General features: G+C 36.6%; 1 protein-coding gene across 1 annotated transcript in view; it reads right to left on the reverse strand.

The window, feature by feature from the left end:
* Positions 1–7,085, reverse strand: part of LOC112967051 (leucine zipper protein 2-like) — a 69,789-nt gene extending 62,704 nt beyond the window's left edge. The window contains exons 1-3 of the mRNA XM_026067772.1: positions 7,011–7,085; positions 5,559–5,621; positions 2,696–2,758 (exon numbers count right to left, since the gene is read on the reverse strand). Of these exons, the coding sequence (XP_025923557.1) occupies positions 2,696–2,758; positions 5,559–5,621; positions 7,011–7,085 (201 nt within the window). The remainder of the gene's footprint in view (positions 1–2,695; positions 2,759–5,558; positions 5,622–7,010) is intronic.
* Between the last annotated feature and the right edge of the window lie 20,094 nt (positions 7,086–27,179).

Consider the following 27,179-nt stretch of genomic DNA (forward strand, 5'->3'; position numbering starts at 1 on the left):
GTAGAAGTTGTGGAACATGGTAGTAACTTGCAGCCAGGAGTTCACTGCACACTGTTCATGCTCTGTACTGGCAGAAGACTATCCATCCACAATATTGATCTTTTATCAGGAAAAAATCAGAACTTCTCAGAACAGCCTTCACAGCAATAATAGCACAAAATCCATCTAGTTGCAGGTATCAAAGCAGCTAGAAATAAAATACCACCTGTTCTAAGCAGCCTCTCTCAGATCAGACATTTAAACGTCTCTCCAACCTATACCAAAGGGATTCTATTCTATTTAGCATGTCTTACTTCAGACCTGAAACACATGCAAAACAGCATACTGAACCTACTGTTTCCTAGATCTCACATGAATATTTAGGAGGCCAGCATAAATTTGGTATTCTGTTTTCTTCAGAAACCAAAAATTATTTACTTTAGTCAGGAAAAAGACAGACAAATAAACCCTACAAAGACAATTCTGATGACACATAAAGGATATATCAAAAGAGCAAATCAGGAAGTCAATCACACACACAATTGCACACAGTCAAGAGATATTTCAACTCTTTGCCTAAGTAACAAGCTGTACTTCTCAATACGCGGAACTTCACAATCCATGTAACAATTCATCAACACCTTCCATCTAAAGTTCTTAAAGCATTTTTAGTTATATTACTTCATGATTTCCCTAAACATTTTCCCTATTTTGCAGGTAAGTGCATTTGGAGCTGGATTCATCCTACTTAATTTGGGCTCTACATTTGAGCTGATGGCCCTAGTATCCCTATATCCCTCAAGAACTATACCTGTCCAGTGTAGATAAAGTTTAAGGCAAAATTCATGTGGCCAAATATATGCATCTTCTTTAGAACAGGTTGAATTTCCTTGATTCCAGCTGCAATACTGAATTGCCAAAGATTAAAAATGAAGCCTATGGTGCAAGCATCCATAGTCCATTAGATAAGACCCACTTCTAATCACATTCACACTATCAGCATCACATCCATTATAACAAAAGTTAATTCCCTCCCCTTCCCCAGCAATTCCTGATTTTTACCTCTATACCTTAGCTACTAAATTATCATTCTTGAGGATAGTTCCTCTAAACAGGCTACTGAACTAGGAATCAAGAAAAGGAGGATTTCACTTTAGGTATGTCAGTAATTTGCCATATAGCCTTTGCCAATTTATTCACTTCTTCATCCTTTCCTTCTCCTCCTCTGTAAGCTGTTTTTTCGGTGGTCAGCTTAGGGTAGGAATGCTCTCTTGTTAAGCATGACTACATGATCTCGCATAACTCAGTTCCCTTTTTGGGACGGCTACACACTAGCATAATGATAACAAGCAGATAATAGTACTGAACAATTGTACTTCAGCTAAATAAAGCAAGCCTCTACACCCAGGCTGGTTTAGAAAATATAATCTTTTCCTCTGTTCACATTCTCAATTACATCTAAATTTATTTTGAAGATAAATTTGCTATTTTTGCTAATAAGGGCTAGTATTAAAATTTAATTGCTAATAATGACTAGTATTAAAATTAATTAGATGTATAAAATGCCTATCTGTTATCTCTAAACCTATTCCCCTGGTTTGGGCCTTATGATGAGAAAAAAATGTTCTAGAAAAACCTTGGAATCAACATCTGTATGGAAAAGATTCACACTATGTATTTTAAACTGCCTGTGCTAGTACATCTTTCCAGTACTCTACATAGAATAGAGAGATAGTAGAGAGAGTTAAGTATTTCCAGAGAGCAATTTGGACCTCATATTGGGATGAATTACTTTTAAAAGAAATCTTAGTTCTAGCCACTTTGAAGATGACTACTTATCTTCAGCCTTTATGCAGGGACTAAAAGCACTACTCAATTAGCAGCCTCAGGCCAGGTGACCTGAGTCCCTCTCCTCCCTCTCCATCAGGGATTAACTCCTCCAGGTGTTAACAGGGATTTGACACCCTTCAGCAAAATGTCTGTACATTCTGCATTTTTTTTTCAAATGAGCTAGACCAGCTATTCATATGGCTTGTACACCCAAAAGACAATTCCATTTTTTTCTAGAAGCTTCAGTTTTAGTAAAGATATTTCAGCATATAATAGGAATTTGGATCCAGGGATCTAAGCAATATTCTATTGCTCAAGCTCATCACAAATGTAAAACTTTGTTTTAGGTGTTAACAGTAATTGGCATTGCAAAGGAGGACTGCTAATCAAAGGAGAAAAAAGAATTAGTAGCTGTAAAATATTCCATTGTTCAACCAGAATGATGAAAAATATTGTATAGAATCTATGGAATAGTGCAATAGATTTTGGTCACTGGCTGGCAACTAGAACATTGCTTTATGTGAGCATGTGAATACAGATGTTCATAAAGTATATATTTTCCACTACTTCTGTCTGTTTAGAAACAGACAAAGATGAAAGATTTTTTTTTAGGCTTTGGATCTTCTCYTCTTTGCTCCAGAAAGCAATTTAATAAAAAGCACTGTCCCTGTTACAGTAATTTGCAAAAAAAGCCATTGAAATAGATGATATTTCTGAAATTACATTATGGTATTATCTTTCTTTGGTGTTTTGAGCTCATTCAGTATGGTGAGAAGGAAATCTTTCCTTAGAACTACAGTAATAAAGGTAGTTATCACACTCCTAGATTACTTCAATATTACATCAACTCTAATACCTTAGCTAGCGATAGTGAAATAAAACTCACCTTAAAAATCAAATCCTTTTTCCCATAACGAAGCTCTTTCAGCTGGGCCTGGATCTTTTTTGACTGAAAGTGAGGATAATAAAATCAGTGGTTTTTTAGTTAAAACATTTACTTTTAAGAATTGGGGTGGGGAAGGGGGTGAAGAMGACAATACATTCTGACAACAGCAGAAAAAAAATCAGCTTTAAGATGCAGAAAAACAACCAAAATGAAAGTCTATTGCTTTTCCAGGGTAGCATGTCTAAAGCAGTTAAAGGTATCAAGGGAAACTTAGACTGGCAATCACCTAAAATATGTACATAAGCTAGTACTATTGTGAAGTGTCATTTGGGTTATATATTTCAGACATGAGATGTTATTAATGCTTTCCATGAATGCACAACTGAATGCAGCACCTTCACTACACAGAGTCTTCTTTTTTTTATAGTTAACTGCACTGTAGCTGCTACCATAAGTTATCATGACATCTATTCAGGTTTTACAGAGGAGAAATTTCCATAGAGTTGCATAGGTTCTGCTTTGTAATGACCAGGGATTTCCAGATGGCATTCAAATGAGGTAGGTCTTCAGTTTTCAACCACCTGCACTGAAAAAGGCATAGTTATGCTGATTTACATCAGCTTAGGCTCTGGTTCAACCAGATTTTTACTTTAAATATCTTTACATTTGCTCTTAAAAAATAATTTCAAGTACTTTCAGTTTCCATTAGCTTTATGTATTCTATTAATATTCACTCTGGGGCTGCACAGTTCTTTCCTGGTGGCCTTTTGGCTGCACAAAGCTGGCATTTATTAGCAGGCAGAACTTCTGTCACACCTTCCCTGATGATGTCTTAAGATGACATTGATGAGCTTGTTCCAAGCAAGCTAATTATTAAACCAAGCAAATTGTGTTTTATTTTTCTGTTAGCTCTAGCACTGCTGCCAGTTTTACTGAGGAAGTAACTCCCCAAAAGGACTCCCTAAAGGACAGTTAGGGAAAAACATTTGGTAGCTTTGTTTTTTTCTGTGCTTCCAGAAAGAGGACGTACAAAGCTCACATCTTTTAGTGCAATCAGCAGGCTAAGATCATCAGTAGACTTAGTGTGATAGCTACCTCTAACCCACAGGATCTGGAAGCGTTTCCTAGGCACGTGCCCCTCTCTGCATCCTGACAGGATGCCCTAGGTTCACACCACCCTGCCTTCCTCTCTCCAGTGCACCGACTTCTTTGAGAAGAAAACCCCAGCATGTGATGTGTGTGGGATCATAGGCATGCTCCCATCTACTGAAAATCACAGGGCATACTATAACAGCACGTACAGTCTGAGAAAGCAGAATGAAAACAGAGCAATTCTATCCATGAAGGGTATCTGAACTACTAATTAAAAGGATACTGATTTCACATAGTTATAACGCCTGGTGAATTGTACATACAGTACTTAAAGGGCAGTAAACGCACTGTATTTCTCTGGGCTACTCCGCTTAACTCTGCAAAATGACAAATAAATACTTCTGTAGCATCTTTAATTGTTCTAATGGCACTAACCCACTTAAAAGCCATGTTTTTGCCAGGATGATCCATAAAGTCTGAAATTCTTAAGCTTAAAAATACATTCACGGTCTGTTGCCATGAGTTTAGTTAGCACAGATTTTGGTTTCCTGAAATTTTCTGACAGCAAGGCTTGGCACACTACACTAAATATAAAATAATTCTAGACTTCTTCCTCAGCATTGTGCACATTTATGTTACAAATATTAAAGCAGATATAATCACGGAAGAGATCTTCAAGTTAATTATCAAACATTCAAGATGTTTTGCAGCTAGGAAAAGCAAACTTTAAAAAGAGTGGAAACAGAAAGCTATGTTACACACTAACAAATTTTTAGCAGTAAACAAGGGAAGAAAATATATTTGTATTCAAATACTGTGGCACGTTTGAAAACAACAACGCTGATACAGGAAGATAACAGAGATTTAGACAAGCTAGCAAAGAAATATTATTTCTTACTGTTGAGGATTTCTCAGAAACGTTGTAGATCTTCATTTAGGGTAAATAGCTCATATAATTAGAAACCACTCTATGAATTCATAACTTCTGACTTTTAAAACAGAGTCTTTATTGAGAAAAACACATTCAGCCACTTTTTTTAACTCTAACATTCATAATTAAAGTGTTATGTTTCTGCTTCATTCTAGGAAGGTAAAATGACTTTCACAGGAGTTATATATGCAAAAAAGGTGGCTAAAGGGAGTAAATCAAATTCATATGTAGTAATATCCACTTTCATGAAAAGGGGAGTAGCTAAGTGTCTGCTCACATGAATACAGTTAAGTGGACATTTAAGTAGCCGCAAAAAAAACAGGGGTGCTGTATCATCAACTATCTTTGCTACCTGTTCAGTGAAGGGGAGACTTTTTTCCTACGTTTTACAAAATGACATTCTTTTCTTCGAATAATGAAACATTCTAAGGATCAGTAATAATAAATCTTTCCCATCTCTGCAAACTATTCAAAAAAGGCACTTTGTCTTATTCTAAAAAGATTCTTCTCTTATTCTAGGCATGGGTGGTCATCGAAAGAAAATCAGTTTTATATATATTACAGAGGTACATCTACAAAGTTATAYATGGTTTTCATAAGCATGCCCAAACTTTAGTGTATTTGTCCAAAACTGGAAGTTTCAGCTCATTTTCCAAAATATGTAAGTCACTTCCAGTGCAGTCACAGAAATGGGCTGAGATGCAAGAGTTTTATGAACACTCATAGTACATGCATAGTATATAATGTGTAGTATATATGTCAGAACCTCTGTATGAAAGCCATTGCAGCAAGCTTCTTTCTGGGTATGTTACATTTAAAATAGAAAGGACCACTACTTACCTCTTCTGCATGAATACCACAAAGCTTGTTTCCTGACAGGAGCTTGTTTTTGAGGCTTTTGTTCTGAGAAAGGAAAAAAACAGTTTTATTACTGAGAGTTATTGAAATATTAGGGATACCTTAAATATTTTATCATACTGGTTTTATTTTATATATGAATAACATCTTCAAGTCACCAGTGAAAACACAAATAAAAAGAAAAGCTAAATGTATCACAACACAGTAGTATCCTTTCTTACAAGATTCCGAAAGTCTATGACTTTGCATTAACACATGCTTTCACAGAAACAGGACTGCACATAGAAAACTTCCAAAACACTCTAGCAATTGAAAGCAATTTAGATTGGATATGCTGAGGTAAAAAGGCAAGAAAAAAAAAACCTAAATCCTTATCTGGTGTCAGCTGCATAACTGAACATCATTTTCAGTAAATCACTACAAAAACTGAATAATAGTATTAAGGATCTCAACAACTCAACCTTGATGACCAAATTCATGTGTTTTTTTTTAAATTAAATTTCATAATTTAGAACCACAAGTAATCAAAAAATTTAAAAGGCTAGATAACTGATAGCATTTCCCCCATTCAAGATTCTTTTCCATGTAGCAGTTTTAACTATATTTCTTCTCATTTACAGTGGGGGGGAAGGGGGGAAGAGAACTTTGACAAAATGAACTATCAATAGGCTGATAATTCTTTCTGTACTCTTCACTCATCCTCTAGTTGAAAGTCAAGGGTAGAGATTTCTCTGCTGTGTGAACAGCTGTTTGAAGACTTTTAAATATTGAATATGCAGATACTCAAGCGCTGAACATAACATGCTAAAAAAACAAAAACAAAAAAAAATCCTCCTGTGCTAACAAACTGTAAACATTCATAAACCTAGGCCATTGTATTTCAGAAATGCATACTTATTACTCAATGGCAATATCATTCTTTAATATTATGCAGAAGAACATCCTGGCATTTTAGAAGTAACATTAATTGGATTCAGTACATCAGTTCAAATTTAGGTCCACATCCCAGTGAAACACAAAACCTTACTTCCAGAATTAGAAACTTGGCGTTTTTCTTGAAAAAACTTATTTATTAAAGCCAATGCAAAGAAATTCCCACTCCATTTGAAGCTTCGTTTGCACAGTTCCAAAATAATGAGAAGATATGACATCATCTCATACATATTTCACTGTTGCTACCTACCAGGCGCTAACACACACTGCCACAGAAACAATAAATCATTTCAAGCTGTTTGACAGAGGTGTTCACAACTCTGTAACGCAATAAGCGGCAACTGGGATATTACTTTGAATGAGACAAGCCAGATTCTGCCTCTCACGAAACAGGATTTGCAAAGGGCTGGGTGCACAACGAGGGAAAACAAGTGCTCTTCTCCAAAGTCTCACAGTCTATTAGTTTTGTTCTTTATTCTACAGTAAGGTAGTAGCTCCAACCAGACCTGCACCTTCTTGTACTAACCACTGTATAAATAAAGAACAAGACAACTGACTCAGCTCAGAGGAAATCATGTAGCCGAGACAAGATGAAGAAAGATAAATGAGAAAGAAACCAGTGAGACGAAGCACACCCAGCGCATCTATTAACCACCAGGGGTACAATTAAAGAGCGATGTGGTACTGTGATCACACATTAAGAGTGATTGGTTTCAGATAAAAGATCAACATGGTCTCTCGGGGTGACTGCCAAGCAGAAGCACCAGAAGGCACCGGCTCACTAGGGAGCTGCACTTTCCGCTGGCCCCAGCAGTCAGCTCATCGCTGTGTTTTGACTAACTGGCTTCATTAATCCCCAGGCTCCCTAAAGCCAGACAACGGTCAGTTCAGATAACAGATAGACTATTCCTATATTCCAGAACAAGAGTAAGAATGAGCTGTAAACTACACATTTTTACTCATTTATCTTCCTTTTGTCCAGTATAAATGACTTTAAGAAATACTTTTATTAATACATTAACAGTTTTTAATTAACTTCCATATGTGCTGCTTTGCAAAGGCCCTGCTGCAACACAGATTGTCCAGACCTGAATGCCTTGTACCTCAAAAGGACATAAATTGTATTAGGTGGCTGTAAGGATTTCCAAAATTCATGCCAAAGTAGTCTGGCAAAGGAATACAGTTTGAAAATATTTTCCATTAGATGGACTCCATTTTGGATATTTAGCTATTTTCAACACGATTTAACAATCCTGTATTATTACCCAGCCCACTAGCAACAAAACAAAATTTTGGGTTACCAGAATTCAGGCAAAAAAAAGATAATTTAGTCTACAGTTGTGTTTATAAATAAGAGTGAGCATTAAAGGTTACAGTTATCAAAGGCATAAGGAGGAACTTGCCAGAGGTAGCTGACAACTTCTTCCTTAGAGTTGGAGTGGGTTTTTGTTAAAATAGATGACACTAACAAGTACAGCTCTGCATCTGGATTAATACTGATAATTTTCCATAGCAACATGTGAAGCATGCCAGTAAAGACAGGTGAAGTATATCTGAGCCTGATTTGATCAGGATTCTGATTTAAATTGTGCAAAATAAAGAGTCTAATCATGTACATATTCCATTAGCTTGCTAGAAAGGGGCTATTCAAAATCAGATCAATTAATCAGAGAGAATTTTAGTTTATAAATGCTTATGAAGTCAGGACAGAAGTTCCAAGTTAAGTCTTAGGTAAGGATTCAAGAAGAGGTTTCTTATTTTCCTTTCAGGCATCCTTTAAAGAACAACAAATAATAAGAACAACAAGAAATAAGTTAAACTAACTAGAGGTTTACACAGTTATAGTTTCAAACATTTTATTTGTTATGAGGTACTTAACTGAAAAAGGTCTTAGATATTTCAAGTTTAATAACCTGTATACATTTATAAAATGAATCAGGTATCCATAAACATGTCTTTAATAGCCTCTATTAAAATAGCCTCTAAAAATAGCCTCTAACATACAGTAATGATTTGAATTAGATATAGCTTTTTAGATTTACAGAAAGGATACCATTATATCCAAATGAAATATGTAGTTAAATATATTTGAACTGCTTGAAAAAGCTTAAAGGAGAAACTGCTAGCTGAAGTGTTTGCATGCAAACATATCATTAAGCCAAGTTAGCTACTGTAATATCTACATTCCTCGTTTACTACATCTGCTGCAATCATTTGCAGCAGTAGCTTCAGTGCATCCCTCAACTCAGGTGCAGAAACTGCTGGCGTTGCTTGCCATATGGGAAGAGACAACGGTTCCTGCACATGCATTTGATACTTTCCTGCTATATCCACTCAACAACTAATAGTACAGCGCATGACTGCAGTGTCTATCACTGACTTCTAGAAAAGCAGCGAGAACTTTCAATGACAAATTGTCATATTTGTTAGCACAGTCTTTACAGAACTCCCCTACTGAAAATAAGCTTTCTGCCATGGTCCTAGACAGATGTGTCAGTCCCTGGGCATATTTTTTCCTTCTCTCTTTTACTTTATACTGAGATAAAATAAGAATCCAAACAAAATAGTGACTGTTATCCCCAGTATATGAGACCAGGCCTATCAGAACCTGAATTCATTATCAGGATTATGGACAGGAATCCTATATTTAGGTTGCTTAAAGATCTCCCACAAGAAGACTGATGTAAAAGCCCATACAAGAGGCTGCAGCACCTTGGTTGTTTGACAGTGTGCCTCCGGAACCTGGAAAAAAAAACCTTGTTCCCTTGGCTAAAGAGGTACATGATCTTTTTTATCCTAAAATTCTGAAAATAATCACTTCATTTCTGTCATTTATTCTCCTGAAGGAAATGTCAGCAACAAGCCAAAATAATCACCAAAAGAGATGCATCCATGTTATTACAAAAGCAGCAATATACTTCTTATCACCACAGACCTCTCCAAAGCATGAAGGGAGAGAGGGAAGAAAAACATAGCGAGATATTCATGACCATCTAAGAAACCATGGTGACATGGTTCTTTCTTTTCATGCTGTTAGAAAATTTGACTATCTCGCATCTCAATAAAATTCAGTTCTCCTTCCCTCTCCTCAGCTCCTCCCTACAATTTCAATGTAAAATGGGTAGAAGATGAGAAAGTTTGGTTTGGTACAATTTATTTTTTAATTCCTCTCTCCCTATTAGAAAACATGGACAAATAGACTTAAAAGGAAAAGCACAAATTAAACACCTAAAAGTTAAATAGAAGCACATTTATGATCACAGTTTTAGTTCATTCACTTTCTGCAAACCCTTTTTAATAAAGTCATTAATTATATAGCCACATATTGTATTTTTTATAATATCCCCTCCTCATTCAAAATATAGAATAAATACTTCAGGAGGCAAGAGTTGTGGTTATTCAGGCATCGATAAATTTGCCATTCACTGATGTCTGAGTTCTTGACTTTGAAAGTTAATATGTATTGATACATTATTTTCCTAGGTACTATGTTTCAGAGTCAAATATATAAGCTTCTATTTGTGACAAACTAGCTATTTAAAAGGGTTTATCATTGTTGCAAATCTGATTTTATAGTTTAACATTTATCTGACATACCACATACCATATTTACAGAAGGATAAAATTATGTCTTTGATGAAAATAGCACAAGTTATCTGTCGGAGTGGGAGACGGACCCGGAGTAACGATGAGTCTCAATGTGAGTATGATCGTTCTCCCTTTATTCAAGCTTTTACAGAGYATATATAGACAGGCAATAAGAGCAYGTRATAGCGATAGCTATATGATTGKCTCACAATCTTTGTTCAYGCRCCTAGAGHGGATATAYGATTGGTGCAGGMTTGCTGTTCRCGYGGAGAGGTCTGTCGACTTGTTTACCTCCTTGTAGCTTCCTTCTTTTGTGCTGTTCAAGGACAGCTCGCATAGATGTGGGATCCTCCCTCCATCGTGAAGACAGGATTGCTCACTTCTAAGAGATCATGCCCCTTTTCACTTAACCATTCTTCCACAGTTATCCAGTGTCATTTTTTGAAATTAGGATATCTTGATCTATATCCACATAGATGAGTGGTTTATCCTCTCATGTTGATGTTTCATTATATGGAACACCCATACTAGCTACTGGAAATAGTACTGGGAGCTCAATTCAGGATTTTTATTATTTGATACAGAATTCACAATCCATTTGAGAAGTGTGATAAGGTGTTGCCATGCGTTGTTCAGTGGACAAACTACACCATGCAGATATCATCAATACAAGACAAGTTAATGTTGTCTGCTAGCCTTTGAAAGTGCGAGGACACAGAGTACGTTCATGCAGAGAAAATCACTCTCTCTCAGAAAATTATTCCCAGCAATCAACATCAATCTAGACATTTCATCTGAGGTCTGACAGCAGTTATTTGTTGTATATAAGATAAATTTGGCTCTGCCTCCCCTTGATGAATAGTGCAAATCAAATCATGCTGAGCCCCTGCTCATCTCTGGAACATTTCTTATGGGAATCCTATGAAAACAAAACAAAACCAAAAACTGGACGGTGCTCAGCAAGAGTGTCAGGGCCAATTGCCAAGATGAACTGTTTTCCATTTCCTGTTAAACAAAAGCTGTTCACTGAGCCCTTAGGTGAGAAAGCAGAAGACAACAATGGAACAAAATCAAATATCTGGACATATCTGATATCACAATGTACTGGTACCCATTTTGTTTTGAATATTAGCTTTGTATTTCAGGACATTGAAAAAATGTTTTATATAGCATGAATTCGTGAGCCTGCTTTAATCCCAGCAGGGTTGGCTCAGCCCTTCATCTTCCTGAGACAGATAAATTGATGTCCCTGCACTTTGCTGTGTGAGGTTATTTCAGATAAGACCTTATGAACTGCAGTTCTATCTTTTCCTTAAGGGCAGTGAAGATATTTTGACATTTCTGTAAGAGTTTGTCTTGATATTCTTGAGGACACTTGGTTTTCTTTCCCCCCACAGGTTTTCAGTGGTCTGTGTGCCAAACAGCTGAAGGACTCTGCCCCATCTTAGTATTGACTATGCATACGGGAACTGTACACTTTCCAGACGTGTCTGGATATCAACTCAGCACTATCCTTCTAGCTCTGCATTCAAGGGAAAAGCCTGCTCTCACCAAAGCAAGACTACTGCTGCTTAGTGCCGCAGAAACGTCGACTGAGGCCTCCACCCTTGAAGTCTGCAGGAGGCAAGCGTAATGCAAAACCTGACAGCCGAGCTGTGCAACCTCCCTGCACACACCTCGCGGGGCAGTTGCTCTAAGCTTACATGTATCTGCACTTTTAATGGCTTTTTTTCCCCCCACCCCTTCTTCTTCATGTAASCTGGCCCATGAAAACATCCTGGAAACTGATCTGTCTTGGTATCAGACATCTGGTGTTATRTGAATTACGTATTTTCTGAAATACTCTGGATCGTTCAGGCTGAACCTTGCTAAGTCAGTGTGAAATAGTTGCAGCTCCTGGAAGCATTTCTTCAAGAAAACATTTCTGAAGCATTGTTAGGGATGATATTATACAGTTCTTACTCTCTTACATTAAGAAAAAGGCACATAAATGCAAGCTTCTGCAGAAACAGTATATGTTTCTTTTGCTCTGCATACCTACCATTTCTAACATTCTTTTCTCTGGAATTTCAGGTAGCCCAAATTATTGCTAATTTTCATGAGTGTCTTAGTTGCKGCCAGTAGCCCAGAACACTGCACAAAATCTGACGCATCTAAACTACCTCACCGTTTCTTTAAGGCAATGTATCTAAATTCATGCTTTAAGATTCAGCAAACTCYTAATCAACTTATGCAGATGGCCAAACCAATTCTCTAACACCTGTGTTTTTGATGGCTTAAAAAGAAAGAAAGAAAAGGCTATTGTGATGCTCCAGCTCAACTGAAGAGGTTGATAAGCAACACAAAAATCTACTAGTGAGCTTTTAGCAGGAGTTTTGTGTTGGGTGGCACATGACACAAGTACAATTATTTAGAACCAGATCATTTCCATGAATCCCCAGCCATGCAAGAGAATCACAGCCACAAACACATTATTTTAGTGTACTAAGCAGAAATTGTTGATTTCTTCCAATCACTAAGATGGAATAACTTGTGTTCCAGGAAAAGCAAACAGAGGAAAGGAAGTGCAGAGTCAGGAAACATACCTAGGCACTGAGGGCTTCTTTCTGAGAAAAAACAGGGATTCTGTTTGTACCCTTCCATCTTTGTGCATATATGATAATTGCATGTAGTGACAGCTTAAGTGTATACGAAGATCTTGTGTCAAAATAAGCAATTCCTCACCCCTGAGGCACAATAAGTATTCCTCAAATACATCAATTCTTTTCTCAAACATAATATGGCATAGATTGCAATCATAGATTACAAATCATAGTAAGAACATTAAATTCACTAATCCATTTTCTGCAATAGTGCCCAATGTGTAACACGCTATTGTACAAAACCAAAATGCAACTCCACTGTCTGCTATCTGTAATATATCAGCTATCTAACATTTGCCAGATGACGACACCCATAACTTTAGGCAACTGCTTTTACAAGCACCACTGCTACTCAAGTGCTGCATTATGTTAAGTTTCTTGCAGGTAGCTTTTGCTATTGCTGTGCATCACCTCCAAATCTCTCTGTAAATGAAGATGTTTGTTTTACACTATTGAAGTGGCACAAGGCTGTCTGAATTTCTCTCAGCCATGGCTACAATCAGCATTTTGCTGCATCATAAATAGCTGCTGTAAAAATCACAGCACAATGTTAAATGAACTACAGTAAGGAGTAAGTATTGAAGGAGATATAGAATAAAAGGCTTTCTATAAATTTTGAGTATGTGTTTTTTTTGAAATCTCTCTTTAGCTCTAAATATACATATGAGTGAAAGTAAATGTATATTTTTAAATTCATAACAAACTAAACACACATTGATTTTACAATAACAACCACACTTCCTGCTGTGAGCTGCCCCACTATGCAACTTCTTGTATTGGATCCATTATGGACAGTAAATTGTCAGTCACATTCCTATCTGATCATGCAAAAAACTTGGAAGCATAGCACGATCAGAAAAAAATAGCAGTACATGTTGAGATTTGATTCCATCCTATTTATGCAATAGATTAGCGTGTAATTAGGGCCTGCCTACCACTGAAACGRAAGTGGCAGCTTAGAGACAGTTAGAAGTTTTGCCGTAGCTTAAAAATTTATTTAATATATTGCATAATAATTACTGAAATAGTTATGCAAACATAAAATCATTCATCTGTGATCTAGCCCTCCCAAATATATGTTCTTTTCCCTGAATCCTTTCATGTATTTGAACTTTTTAATGTTTCCACACAGAAAGTCTAAATTCTGACTATTCAATAAAAGCTCAAACTTACTAAAATTAATGGTTTAACTGGAATTTGTCTCTCTAATGCACAGTATCCTTGATCCCTTGAAGTGAATATGATTGCTTAATGACCTCACATGAACATTTAACTCACAATCCAGTTGCCATTATTATTAGTGTTAGTATTGACATCACTGAAGTGCCTAGATACCTATTTATCCACAGATCTATGGTTCTTTTTCTGTCTGAGACTTCACAGGTAAATACAGGAGCATCAGACTAACTTGAGACTACTCCCCCCTGCCCCAGATAAAGCATTTCAGTGTTCTTCAAAGGCAGTTTGATTTAAGATGGTCTCTGCTGCTATTCACTGACAATTCATTGGAAGCCTAAGCAGGACCAGAGAACTGCTCTTTTGTTAAAACTTTATGATTTTTAAATAATGAGTTAAGATGCTGATTTTCCATAGCAATATTTTATACTGAAAATGTGCAATGGGATCTAAGGAACCAAGCGACTTTAGGGCTCAATAATTTGTAATTGTTATTAGAAATTCTTGTGCTCTGAAGTTTACAAAGCTATAACTTAATTCCAGAGAAATTCATAATGCAATTACTCAGGCTCTAATGACAATTATCTGGCAGTCTCTGGGACAAGCTGCTCTTCAGGTAAACAAATGGCTGAAAAGCTCTTTAAAAATTCAGGTCTTATTAAAGATACTAAGTTTAGTAAACATACTACCTTTAAAGATGTGGGCTGTGCTTTTTTGTACTCTTTAGTCTGTATTTTCAATTGCATGTCTCCAAGCGAACACCAGTTTTGCCCTCTACAGCTATCATCTAAGGTAAGACTTGTTTCTTGTCCAGTGCTTACAATCAAAATCACTTGGAGAAGGATGCCAGCCCAGGACGCCAGGATTCATTCTGAGAATGGCCCTTTGGGAGCTCTACTCACTCCTGTTGTTTGCCAGGAGTTTAGGGTCTTCGCTGTGACCTGCAAGTAATTCTCCTCTCTCACTCTCACCTTCATGTACCAAAAAAAGCACTTGAATCAGATCTGCACTGTAAAAGGAAACTGACGGTACATTGATACTTCTCTAGTACTTTGGAGATTGTTTCACCCTTTCTTAACCCCAAACTTCCTTCTTTTTATCTCATGTAACTCAAATTTGAGTTACTTCAGATTTACTAAAAAAAAGCATCTGAATATTAGCTTTCCCCCAACGCTTGCAAATATGTACCCACAGATGACAAAAAAAAATTGTTTTTAGACAAAGCAACTTCCAGAATGACTATTAYTGTTTTCAGGGTTAGGATGCATTATCAAATATTGGTACATGCAATCATTTTATGTATGTTTTAACCATTTAACTGAAATTAAATTTAAAAAAGTTACCAGTCATATAGGTCTAATTATAAATAAATAAATAAATAAAATAAAACAACTTCTCGTCACACAGAATCAGGGCTATATTCTGATGTTAGAGAACTGAATTAGTGTACTTGGCCAGGTATTTTCTTTCAGGGTATTTTTGCTTTTGGAATTCAAGTGATCAGGGCCATTTGTTTTCCTCATTTCTGAGTAAAGATAGGTCATGACGGGAAAATGATGGGCAAAAAGATTTCTTGGACTGATTTAATTTTCAATTAAACCTTTCCAGTCATTTCAACAAGACTCTAGTATAGGAAAGCAAATGCCTTTTATTAGTCTTTCCATGTCAGATATTCTAATTAAAAACATAGCAACAGACTAAATACAGATTCCGGTTTACAGGATTTATTTCTGAAATGAGGAGTAATTGCCTATGTCATGTAGGATTATCTAGAGAAGAACCTGACAATTCTTTGATCTTTCCCTTTGATAGAGGTGGCTGAGTGCTCCAGGGATTGTTTGTGGGATCAGTAAAGCAGAGCACCTGGTTAGGTAGATATTGGCCTAAAGCTTCTTCTTTTCATTTGTTTGACATTTGTGAACAGAATGGTCAAGAGGAGCAACTACTGCTGCATGCTGCAGGTTACGCTAAAACAAAACAAAACATTAAAAACGCCTTTGACAGCTCTACTAAGGCAAGGTGATAGAAATGAAGAGAGCATTCTGAATGTGAACAGATATGCAAATACAAATAATCTAAACATCAAATGCATTTCTGACTTTCAAGAAAAACAAGCTGCTATATCACTGAAAGTGTGAGAGTTCATACTGGTTACACTCAGCTCTGCAATTTTATATTTTCTGCTGTAAATGCAGCATCTGATGAAATGCTTCATTAAGCACATTTTAGATCCTTGCACATTTTTATCTCAAAATTGTTGACATCTGTCTTAAAWCATAAATGACATAGTTATGAAAGAAGAAGGCCAGAAGACTACTAGGAAATACATTTGTGCTGCTCTCTGTGGAGTTATATCACTCAAGTTTCCTTTAATATTAATATGCTCTGACTCCTGAATTCTCCCAGTAGCAGTGCATTGAGTACTTGTTGTTATAGAACTTCTTTTAAAAATTAAATATCTTGGCAAAAAAAAGTAGTTTTGCAAGTACAATCTAATAAATAAATAAATAAATAAATGTAAAACATACATCAACTGCTTTGAAGAAGCTACTACAATACCTTTCAATTAGGAAAAAGGTATCTCTTAGGCAGTGCTACTGGATTGATTCATATATTATTTCCATCATGCTGTGCTCACTCAGTATGCTGGGAGAAAACAGCCCTAACTTACACTACCACTTTAGCTAGATAACACTGCCTCTGTCCTGGTATGGTCTATCCCCATTTATAAATTAGAAAGTGATCTGCAGAATAATTTTCATGTGCGGATATTCCAGTACTTTCTAAAACATTATTTCAAATCCACAGATTCTACCCAGGCACTATTACTGGTGCTACAAGGTTTGAAATGCAAGACTTCTGTTGTATGGGCAGAGTTCATGTCAGGAGGCAATGCAAAGTTGTCTCTGTCTTGGGAACAGATCAAATAGAAATGATTTCACATCCACCTATGTTTTGTTATGCAAATTATGATAGCGACTTACTAGAGTCAGTATATCTGTGGCAAAAATATAAACCACACCCATGTATCTTCAAAACATCAGGGGTGTAACTACAGCATCATCCACTCTGCTAGCATACCAGTGCCGGCAGCGACACAAGCTCTACCTGTATTTCAAGCCGGCAGGACATGAGACATCTTTAGTCTTGAAATGGCATGGTTGCATTTTCAGGGTGACCGTGCCATCTGCAAGCAATGGGGAGTAAATCAGTAAACAACTTGCTCACTAATGCATACATAGGCACAGGACAGTTTGCAAAGGCAATTAAGGGTATTCTTCCTCCACTGCCACAAAACTCTGATCAAATCATCATTAATCCTTAATTTTTCCCCAAAAGTCATTCAGTGAGGTGAAGAGAAGTCAGGAATAGGATCTAATTCAGAGGACGTGACTGACTTTTTCTGAGCCATTAACTCCACTTCTTCAGGAATCACTGTTTTATCCATGCTAGTGAAATTATATTTTTCTTCAAAGTTGCCTCCTCTTGGCTGAGAGTAAGTACATCATTCCTTAAATGGAGCTATTTTTCCATATTATTGAAAAACATTTCCCCCTATTATAAGAACAGTACAGCAACATACGATACGGACGCTTCATATGAGGCATCTAAGGGATCTTATGGAAAACCAGAGAAAGGCTTTAAGTACTGCTTAGGTTTATTTGGTTTCTGAGAGTAAATAACATATAACTTAATAACTTATATATATATGTATATTATACATACACACATATATACACATATATAGTCATGAAAATTTGAAAATCAATAAATAAGATTTCAGTGAAAATCTGTCCTCAAAAAGTTAAGGACTTGGTATCAACCATAACGGGTGCAAGAATAGAATATAAGAAAGTTGAATACAACATTTCTTGATACTTGCACAAGAATCTAACAAACCATGAGGACATGGGACACCTTCTAAGAACACCTGAAATAGAAGATGACCTGTCTGGTCATGGGCCGATCAATTTGTACTTTTGACAGGAATGTCTCCTCTTTGTTAGTGCTGCCATGAATATGGAGCTGASAAAATATCTCTCAAAGTCATAGAGTTTCAGTGAGACTTAGGTCATGCCCTAAAATGACAATTTTATAATATAAAACAAACAATCTCTTAGGCAACAACATGAATACCACAGCCATTTTTAGAAGTATTTCACGTGGCACATGAGGGAATGGCAATGCAAACTTCTCTGAAACTATTCCCACATGACAGATTTTTCTTTGTAGATGAATTATCACCTTTTCTATGTTCATGACTTGATTCAGTATTGATGTTTAGCTAAGGCCAAAGGGAATTTGTTGATCACCTGTTATCAGACAGTATTTATCTATTAAAACAATAGTGGTTATACTGAGTAATTGTGAAATTACTCAGGCTAACATACTTCTGATTTATATTAAAAAAGGAAAATCCCCAAATATTTAAAATATTGAAAGATACAATGTGTTGTTTTCCACTGTGAAGCTCTAATAGGCTCTAACATTTGGCAAAGACATACCTCCAAAATCTGGCAAACAGTGAACTGTGCCTACAAAAGAAAAGCATGTGCTTCCTTTTGGGGGAAATACATTAGTAGTACTTTTCAGTAACTTTTACATATAAGTGTATGGAAAATTAGGGAATTTTCAGTAGAAGTCTTTTCCTCTCTAACCACACAGATAGTCTTTACTGTTATCTCTTGGCATGCTGCTTTTGCGCACATCCCAGATGCCATCTATCATTGATAATGTTCTCTTAACAGCTGCACTGATGTACAAGCTGCAAAAATTAATTTGCCTCAGAAGGTATTGTGGCCATTTATTGTATTGAAGTGTCAGAAAAATATTCTATCATTTGTGAGTAACTTCACATTTTGTTCTGTATCATTACTGCAACAAAACAAGTTTCAGACTGCTTGGTAACAAAACTTCCAGTAAACCCATTTTCATAAATTAGGTGGTAGTCCATCCATTATCAGCACCAAATGTCAAAACCTCAGCCATGAGTCTAGCCATTTTGCAATGCTTAGCACATTTAATCAGCATCCTTAAACCAGTATCTTGGTATGGAATAAAGCCTTTTCTTTAACCTTTCTTCACCTACCCTTAGCAGAGAAAAGGATAGCAAAGGGGGTTTTTTTATTCTGATCCACTTTAACCCTCTTTTGATCATCTTTGAAGAGTCTTGGTAAGACCAAAAAACAAGATGCTCAGGAAAATTTCCAAAATAAAAGTACAATGTTTCAGCCATCTACTACATTAGCTTTACTTGGGTGACATATTAGTTTTAAATGTGTACATTGCATATTTCATTTTCACCTAATCGCATATCTTATTTTCGCATATCTTATTTTCACCTAATATCATCAACACATGAAATTAGTAATAGAAATTTCCACAATGTAATAAATATAAATGATGAATTAGAACAAATAAGCTCATGATATCAAAGAAAGTTTGTGTGTTCAACTGCATACACACACAGAAGGTTAGGCTAGATGAGAAACAACTCTGCCTACACTAACTTCACAGACCATGTGTTAGTTGTCTGTAACAGATGTAAAGAGCTGTAACTTTGTCAGAGTCAAAACAAAACGTATGTTTTAAGTAGAATGTAAACACACAGTCATGGATAATCTGAAGTCAAAACTGCAATCTTGCAATGACACGGTTATGTTGCACTGGTCAGAAGAATTACACATTGTTGCCAAGCTCCAATTCTAGCAAGGAAGACCCAGATCTTTCTGAGACACTTTGATGCTCAGCAGCCACTCAGTTCACTTTCTGAAGCCCAGCTGACTACTGAACACTCAGATACTTCATCTGTCCCCACCGATCACTGTATGCAGCTGCTCTTACTCTATCAGTACTATAAACTACCTTTTTCTGTGCCTCTAAGGGCTTGGGGAGTCTCCAAGTAAAGGTCTGTGGGGAAGAGTTGTAAGCTCCCAAACAATTCTCTTTCCCCTCATAGAAAATACTCAGTCTAGAAAATACTCAGTCAAGACTCATGATGGCTATGAAAGAAGTTTAGATTTTCCCCTAAGACTAATGTGTTTTTTTTCCTTGCTCCAGATGCCCAAGTGAAAGCCATTTGGAAAGCATAGCAAGACCTAGTAACAGACCACAGAACACATATTTCAGCTGAGATTGTAAGAGTTATTGAGTGTTTACCTCCTGACAACAGCCAATACCTGCAATGTAGGAACAAGAAATTATTCCTTTTACATCAAGTAGCAATGGAAAGACCTTGCTTTCAAGGCCTGACCTTGAAAGTAGTATTAGCAAAGTATTTCAGATGATCTCAGCTTAAGTTTGAAAGGAACTGTAAGATTTTACACATGAATTGCATTGCACAGTTTAAAATACTTAGAACACAACGCTTACTTCAGTAGACAATACAGCCAGTAAAATGCTATGCGTTAGCCTCTCGTGTTAGAGGCTTCTCTGTCTCTTGAGTCAAGGACAGTGGTTTGCAAAAGGAAACTTTCTATACAGTCCGCTTTTTTTAAACATTGCAGAAAACTCAGTATCAACTGCTGATACATTATCATTCAAAACTGTATTTAGTTCCATGCTTTGATAATGGTGTTAACAGAAGATGCCTGGCTGTGTTTTTTGTGGATTAAGGATGTGTACTCTACACACATTGGCAAGATATTTTTAGGACTGGAAACATTGTTTATAAGAAACAGAGATTTGTAGATTTATTATCTGTTTGTTAATTACTGGATAGGATATGCGCATATTAATCACAATAGCAATTATTTTGGTATTCATTCAACTAACCCTTCACAAGATCTTTCAGTCTGAAAATAGAGGGGAAAAAAAAAGTCTGTGGAGTAGGAAAGAGATAGCTATTCTTCCCTTGTCTCACCTTAACGACAAAAACAATTTAAAATATTCAGAGGACTGTACACGTGCATAAGGAATGTTTATGCTCTATTCCTGCTTCAGTTTACCATGATGCTAGGTGTGATAACTGATGTGTAGAATTACGCCAGGATTACTACACAGTTTCACTTTCTCCAGATTCTTTTTGTTTCAGGTCTAGGATGAGGGAAACACCACATGCTGATGGACTGGAAGGAATAAAAGAAAGTTTACGCATCTGAAGAACTATCATGAATGCCTTAAAAACCTCATCTTGTTGGGACTAAAATGTTGTGCCTCCCAAAATAAAAAGAGGAAAACAAATCCCTCCTGGTCTACTAAGAAAGACCAAGAGAAATAGAAGAGAGTCTCAGATATTCTGTCTTTTGAGGAACACACCAGTATGTGCAATGTCAGACATGAGTTGAACAGGTCCTCTATCCCTCATACAGCGCTGGCTAACCACATCAAGAAGTAGAGCTGACGTGATAAGTGATGACAATCCCATGCATAAAACAAAATAAAACTGTAAGACCAAATGGGGAAGAATCATTGTTTTTCAAAACTGTCTGGTGATTTAAGAACATTATGCACAGGGTTCATCATTCCCATGTTGAGCCTTGCATTAGCAAACATTGACATTTTCACGCAGTTGCATGAGATTTGTGGCTCACTCTGAGTGTTCTGAGATTTCAGCTCTGAGAGGTGGCAAATGCAGCTATAGCCATGGAGAACACCGTTGTATCATTCCCCCAATATCTAACACTCCCAAAGTGCAGAGACACGCGCTATCTCAACAAAGAACCAGGAAATACAACAAACCAAAGTAAATGACCTACAATAGATTAAGAATGACACACACATGCACGCACACAAAACCAACAGATGTGAATGATGCCTCTTCTACAAAGTCAGAGAGATAAAAATACATAGAATAGCCCAGTATTGTTTATTATTCCCATGAGAGAAAAAGGGACACAAAAAGCAAAAGGCCAAGCACGTCAACTACACGCTCATTTAAGCTACTGAGACGTGAACAGAAAACCTTCACCTTTGGAAAGATACTGCATGCTAACAGATTTCAGTGAGGGTTACACTTGGTTAGCTGCTCTTGGCAAAGTAAAAGTCTTGGCAAAAACTGATGCATCTCAGGAGCTGATTCTGGAGCAACATGAAAACTGTGAAATAAGCTAGTAAAATTTCAGAAAAAAAGTCAACATGTAAACAGTGCAAGAGACTATACCATTTCCCTGGATATGGATTCTTGAAGAATATGCCTTCTAAAAAGAAATTAATACGAAAAATTAAAGATCTTGCAGCATTGAACTTCATATAAATAGCTTTGTGTAAAGCTTACTTGATATAAGTAAGCTTTAGAAAAATTTTTTATATGAGAAGAAATTCACCACAAAGCCACTGTAAACTGCGGTAGCATAACTGAAATTACTGGAATTACACTGATTTAATCCTAAGTGAGCATCAGACAGGGTTCCAGAAGAGGTCTTACAGGAGTTTTTGGTTTTCAACATTGCATAAAATCCAAGTTGCAAACAGGTCACACACAAAAAGCTGCAACCACACAGGTAAATAGTTTAAATATATAAATGCTTGTTCTTCTTCTCTTTATCTTTTCTCTCTAGTCCTTCAATTTCCAGAATTAAAATCTCTATAATATGCCTAACACTACGCTCCTGGACAGGTACCTAAGACCCAGAATATCTGCGAAAATTGGTGCAGGATTTTTTTTTTTTTTTTTAATTCAACTCTATTTATATTGCAATACCTACCAGATTTTTTTTTTATTTTATTTGAAACTAAGCGTTAATAGGTTTGGACAAGAAAAAAGTCTGACAGTCAGCAGCTTTCACATTAATACTTGTTTTAGTAAAGAATGATGGAAAAACATAATTTACCCCATGTGAAGATATCAAAGAGGATAGTGGTTTGTCAGTCATAGGCAGGTAATCTAAGCAATATATCTGTCCAGTAAATTTAATAACTTTTATGCTCAAATACTTTCCTGAATTAACTTAGAGATCTACCTCTAGGTCATAGAAGGTGTACTTATGAATACTTCTTAAAGCCTCAGCAGACTACATATGCTATTTGTTTAAAAGCAGTATGGTTTCACCTGCAAAATACATTTCAATATTTCTGAATGCAGCCAGATTTTCAGGAGCAGCATGATGACCAGCCTACTGGCTCAACATCTGTGTGTCTTGGAATCCATATTATTTCTCAAAATCCAAATCCCACACTCACAAAAAAGCAGAGGAAAAGGGACACAAAAAGCAAAAGGCCAAGCAAATTCTTGCAACTTCAAAATTTAAATTCATAGATTCAAATTTCTGTCAAACATGACTATGTTTTGAAATACTAACAGCCAACATTTCTTCAAGCACGAGAAGGAAAGATGGAGTCTTTGCCTACATTTCCATTCTTATCACATCCTATTACTCCTTTCCAGTACAAGTTTTTGGTTGGTCTGCTGGTAACTCATGCTAAAATATAAAGAATTGTTTATTTCAAGAGGTATTCTTGGCCCCTCCCTCACTTAAGGAGATTGCAAATGTCTTTTAGCCTTTTCTGATCCCCATTTCAGAGAAGCAATGAAAATAACACAGTGATCAGAAAAAGACTATAATTCCAGCTGACATTAAGAGAAATTCTTCATTTGATTAAGGACCATCTATAGGTGTTCTTGTTTGTTTGTTTAAGAGAAACAATATCTCTGCRTATGGTTTAGAGGTCAAAATAGCATCAAAAAGGCAGCTTTAGGCTGTCTAATCTGCAGGACCTGGGAGAGATGGTTGGGAATAGACATGAATATGCACCATCCCTTCAGCTCCATTTCCTACAGGAAGAAAATCCAAAACAGGTTTCTGAGACATGAAAAGAAGAGTTTGGCGGTCCCTGATCAGGATAGCTGAAAACCAAGACCTCTGGTAATAATTATCCTCGGGATAATTAAGACATAGCAGACTACCAAGCAATCTATCAGGATCTGAATCTGGACATTTATACAGAATTTAGGGCCTGCAACCAACGTGTAAAGATAAACGTGTAAGTACTAGAAGGACCTGAAGTCAGGAAAGGGAAGGAGGAGGAAGTAACAATAAAACAAATCCACCAAACAACCAGTTTAATATATTGCCTGGAAATTTTCAGCCCTGCATGAGTAGAAAAGTAGCATTATATGTTACTTTTATATGTTATGCATAAATTATATGCTACATATGTAAATGTTTTGGGGGAGAAAGAAATAAACTGCTTCAGAGCAAACAGAAAGCAGAAGAAAGGCAGAAAGGAAACAAGAGCTTTCTGAATTTTAAAAGCTCCTTTCCCCTTAGCTCTGGTTTGTCTGAATGCTGTGGTCCTTTTTGGATCAAAGGGGGAAAACAGACATATAAATTGGTTTGAGAACCAGGTGACTCAGAATCATAGAAAACAATCTCAAAATATCTCCAGTCTGATTCTCTTGCTGGCTGTAGTATGGGCCAAGGTAATTTCACCATTTTTACCAGTCCCTTCCTAATATTAGGTTTCACAGCCTAATAGCAGCTACAACACATGCTTTTCCTGTTAAAAATTGGAGCTCAGTATTTGGTAAAATGGAGATTCTGTCCAAGTCAATAGCAGCTGCTGTGAGGAAGGAAGAGAGGGAAGGACCCCTGTAAAATATGTATTAGAAGAAAATAACACATTTGCAACAATCTACTATCAGTCATTTATACTGAGTAATTTCAGTGGATAAAGTACACAGATAAGTTTTGTCTTTTTAGAAGGATGACTGAGGAAACTGTTAGTAGTGCTTTAGCTTTTAACTGGTGATAACTAAGGGGATAAAAATACACTCTTTAAATCTTGGCCTGATAAATTTTAACATGCCATCTGTCACTACGAATTCTGGTTTAATTATTAGTTTATTACAAAGTTATTCCAATGTAGGTTTAGCTCAGCTACTTTTGCCCAGTTACAAAGAACTGAAACATACCTTGTCTGGGCTTTTCATGACTGCATATGCAAGAAAAGTGACCTTGCTAGCATCTGCCTGGTTACCTGAAAGCCTCTTCTTGAACCTGTTAAGGTGGAGATCCCTTTTACAGTTTGCTGGTTAGACAAAAGGAAAACCACCATTAGTCACCTAGAAAACTGATTATCCTTACTATCATTTTCCTGGAAGAAATGTTTTGTTTCTCTCTGACAGTTAAATGTACACTGTCAATCTGCTGAGGTGCAGAAAATGTTATACAAAGGCATGAATATGAAAAAGTCAAGGGTTATAACCTTTGCTTCCTGCTCTGAATTACACAGTAGCATTGATGAACAAGCCCTGTTGTTAGTACATAGGTTTCATTGCTCTAGTAGTATACCTACCATGATGCCCTCCTTCATCCGCATATATATTGTCATAGAGATCTGCTCTCATACTGCTGAAATATTTTTGGGACCCGTTTTTACTGGCATAGAAAACACTGGCCTTCAGGAACTGACTGAGAGAGAGACCTTTTAGAGCCAGGTTATTCAGAAGTCATATTTGTGCTGTCTCCCTTGAACTGAGCCATTCACTCTTTAGCTCTCTGTTTTGCATTATTGTTGTATTTTGCTGCTGTAAATTAACCTTTGCTATACATAGTATATTCTGCAGGCTTAATTATAAGGTAGTTTTTGCAAAATTGGTTAGACAATTACTTACCTGTGGAACCCAACAATGGAAATGAAAGTTATATCTGGTTATCTTCATGCCTTTCTTAATTGTAGGAATCAAGCCAGAAAAAAAATATAACTTAAACTAAAGTGTCCTCTACCACTTGCCTGTATTTGCATCCAGGCCTGTATTTGAGCCGACACAAAAGCCTGAACTTAAAAAAGCAACTACAGCTAGCACAGGCTGCAGATCGTTCCTTCTCTAAGAGCCTAGTGGTTACCTACAGATATTGGCTAAATTTGCGAAGAACAACATGCTAAACACATCATTTGCCCAGCTTTGCACAAAGATTTAGACTTGATTCTACTGTGGAACAAATATCCACTTTTAGAGGTACCTATTCTTGCTTTATCAGGTAAAAAAAGAGAGAAACTACAAGTTGGCAGTAAAGGTTCCTAACTAGGTTCCAGGCTCTGTTTAAATAAATAAATGTCCTGCAAGATGAAAATACCCAAAATACCAACAGGATATGGAGAACACAGGCACCAAATTCCTCTCATTCCATCTACATGTCCACTGGATTATGTAAAAGGCCATTCTCTTTCCATTTTGTGCGTGGCTAAGAAAAAGGCATTGGGAATCTCTCTGTAGATTTTTAACCTACCAAGCCACGTATGTGGCCCTATTTTCAGTTATAATTACTGTATTTAACACTTCATTACTGTATTTAGCACTTGATGCTATTTCCTCCCACTTTAAGACAACTTGGTCCCATGGATTGTTCCTCGGGAAAATTGATTAACCAGAGAAATAACATATTTGGCAAGTAAGAAAAGGGGGAAATAAGACACAATAGTCAGAGTCCTGATCAGGGCCTACTGAAGATGAATTGCCAGCTGCACCATCATTATTTACACTGTGGCAAAGGCATCCACTGCAGAGGCGATACTGACACCATGGCTTTATCAGCTAGCAGAATCAGGAAATACCTAGGTACTTTAGGGAGCTTGCTGCAAAGCTCAACAGATTAAACTGAACAGGTCTTACTGTTAAAATACTTCATGAGCTTCTGCTGGGACTCTGAGTTGGCTGAATCAACTCTGTCGAGGTCTGAAAGTGGAAGAGTTATATTGCTGCAGATTTGCCAATTATTTATTTAAATTATTTGTTTAAAGCCAAGCATCTAGGATTTGTAAAAATGCAAAGCCCACTTCCTGAAATTTAAAAAAATTAGGACAGTAAAATCTAAACCATTTCGCTTTCAGAAGCCATGAAATAAATACCACCTTTCTCTGCATTTACATGCTTAAATAATTTTCTGCAAGCTTTCTACAAAATAAAAAGSCTGCAAGTCCTACAGAAGGGACACGTTCCTAACTCTAAACCACCTACCAAACAGCAGTAGTCACTTTCCTGTAAGCAAGCAAACCTRATTTTTCTCCTTTTCCCCCCCTTTTTCAAAAATATATCGTTCTGTTTAAAAACTTGCAAAGACAAATGGTACTTTCACATTACGTTGTTCAGTGTCCTGTCTGGCTTCTCCAGTCACTTTCAAAAGTAACAGATTTACAGTGTGAACATTGTAAAACAGAATTTTAAGGTCAACCTGAACTGAATGGAACAAAGCAATATCACACTGGCTATATCGAAATTTTCTGAAATGAAATTAAAAAGAAATCTGAATTAGATCTAGAAATAAGCTATGAAGTATCACTAGGAATAACGGAAAACAAAGACAAAAGCTAGGGCAAAGCTAAG

Source organism: Apteryx rowi, unplaced genomic scaffold (assembly GCF_003343035.1).
Source record: "Apteryx rowi isolate R43461 unplaced genomic scaffold, aptRow1 scaffold_262, whole genome shotgun sequence".
NCBI lineage: Eukaryota > Metazoa > Chordata > Aves > Apterygiformes > Apterygidae > Apteryx > Apteryx rowi.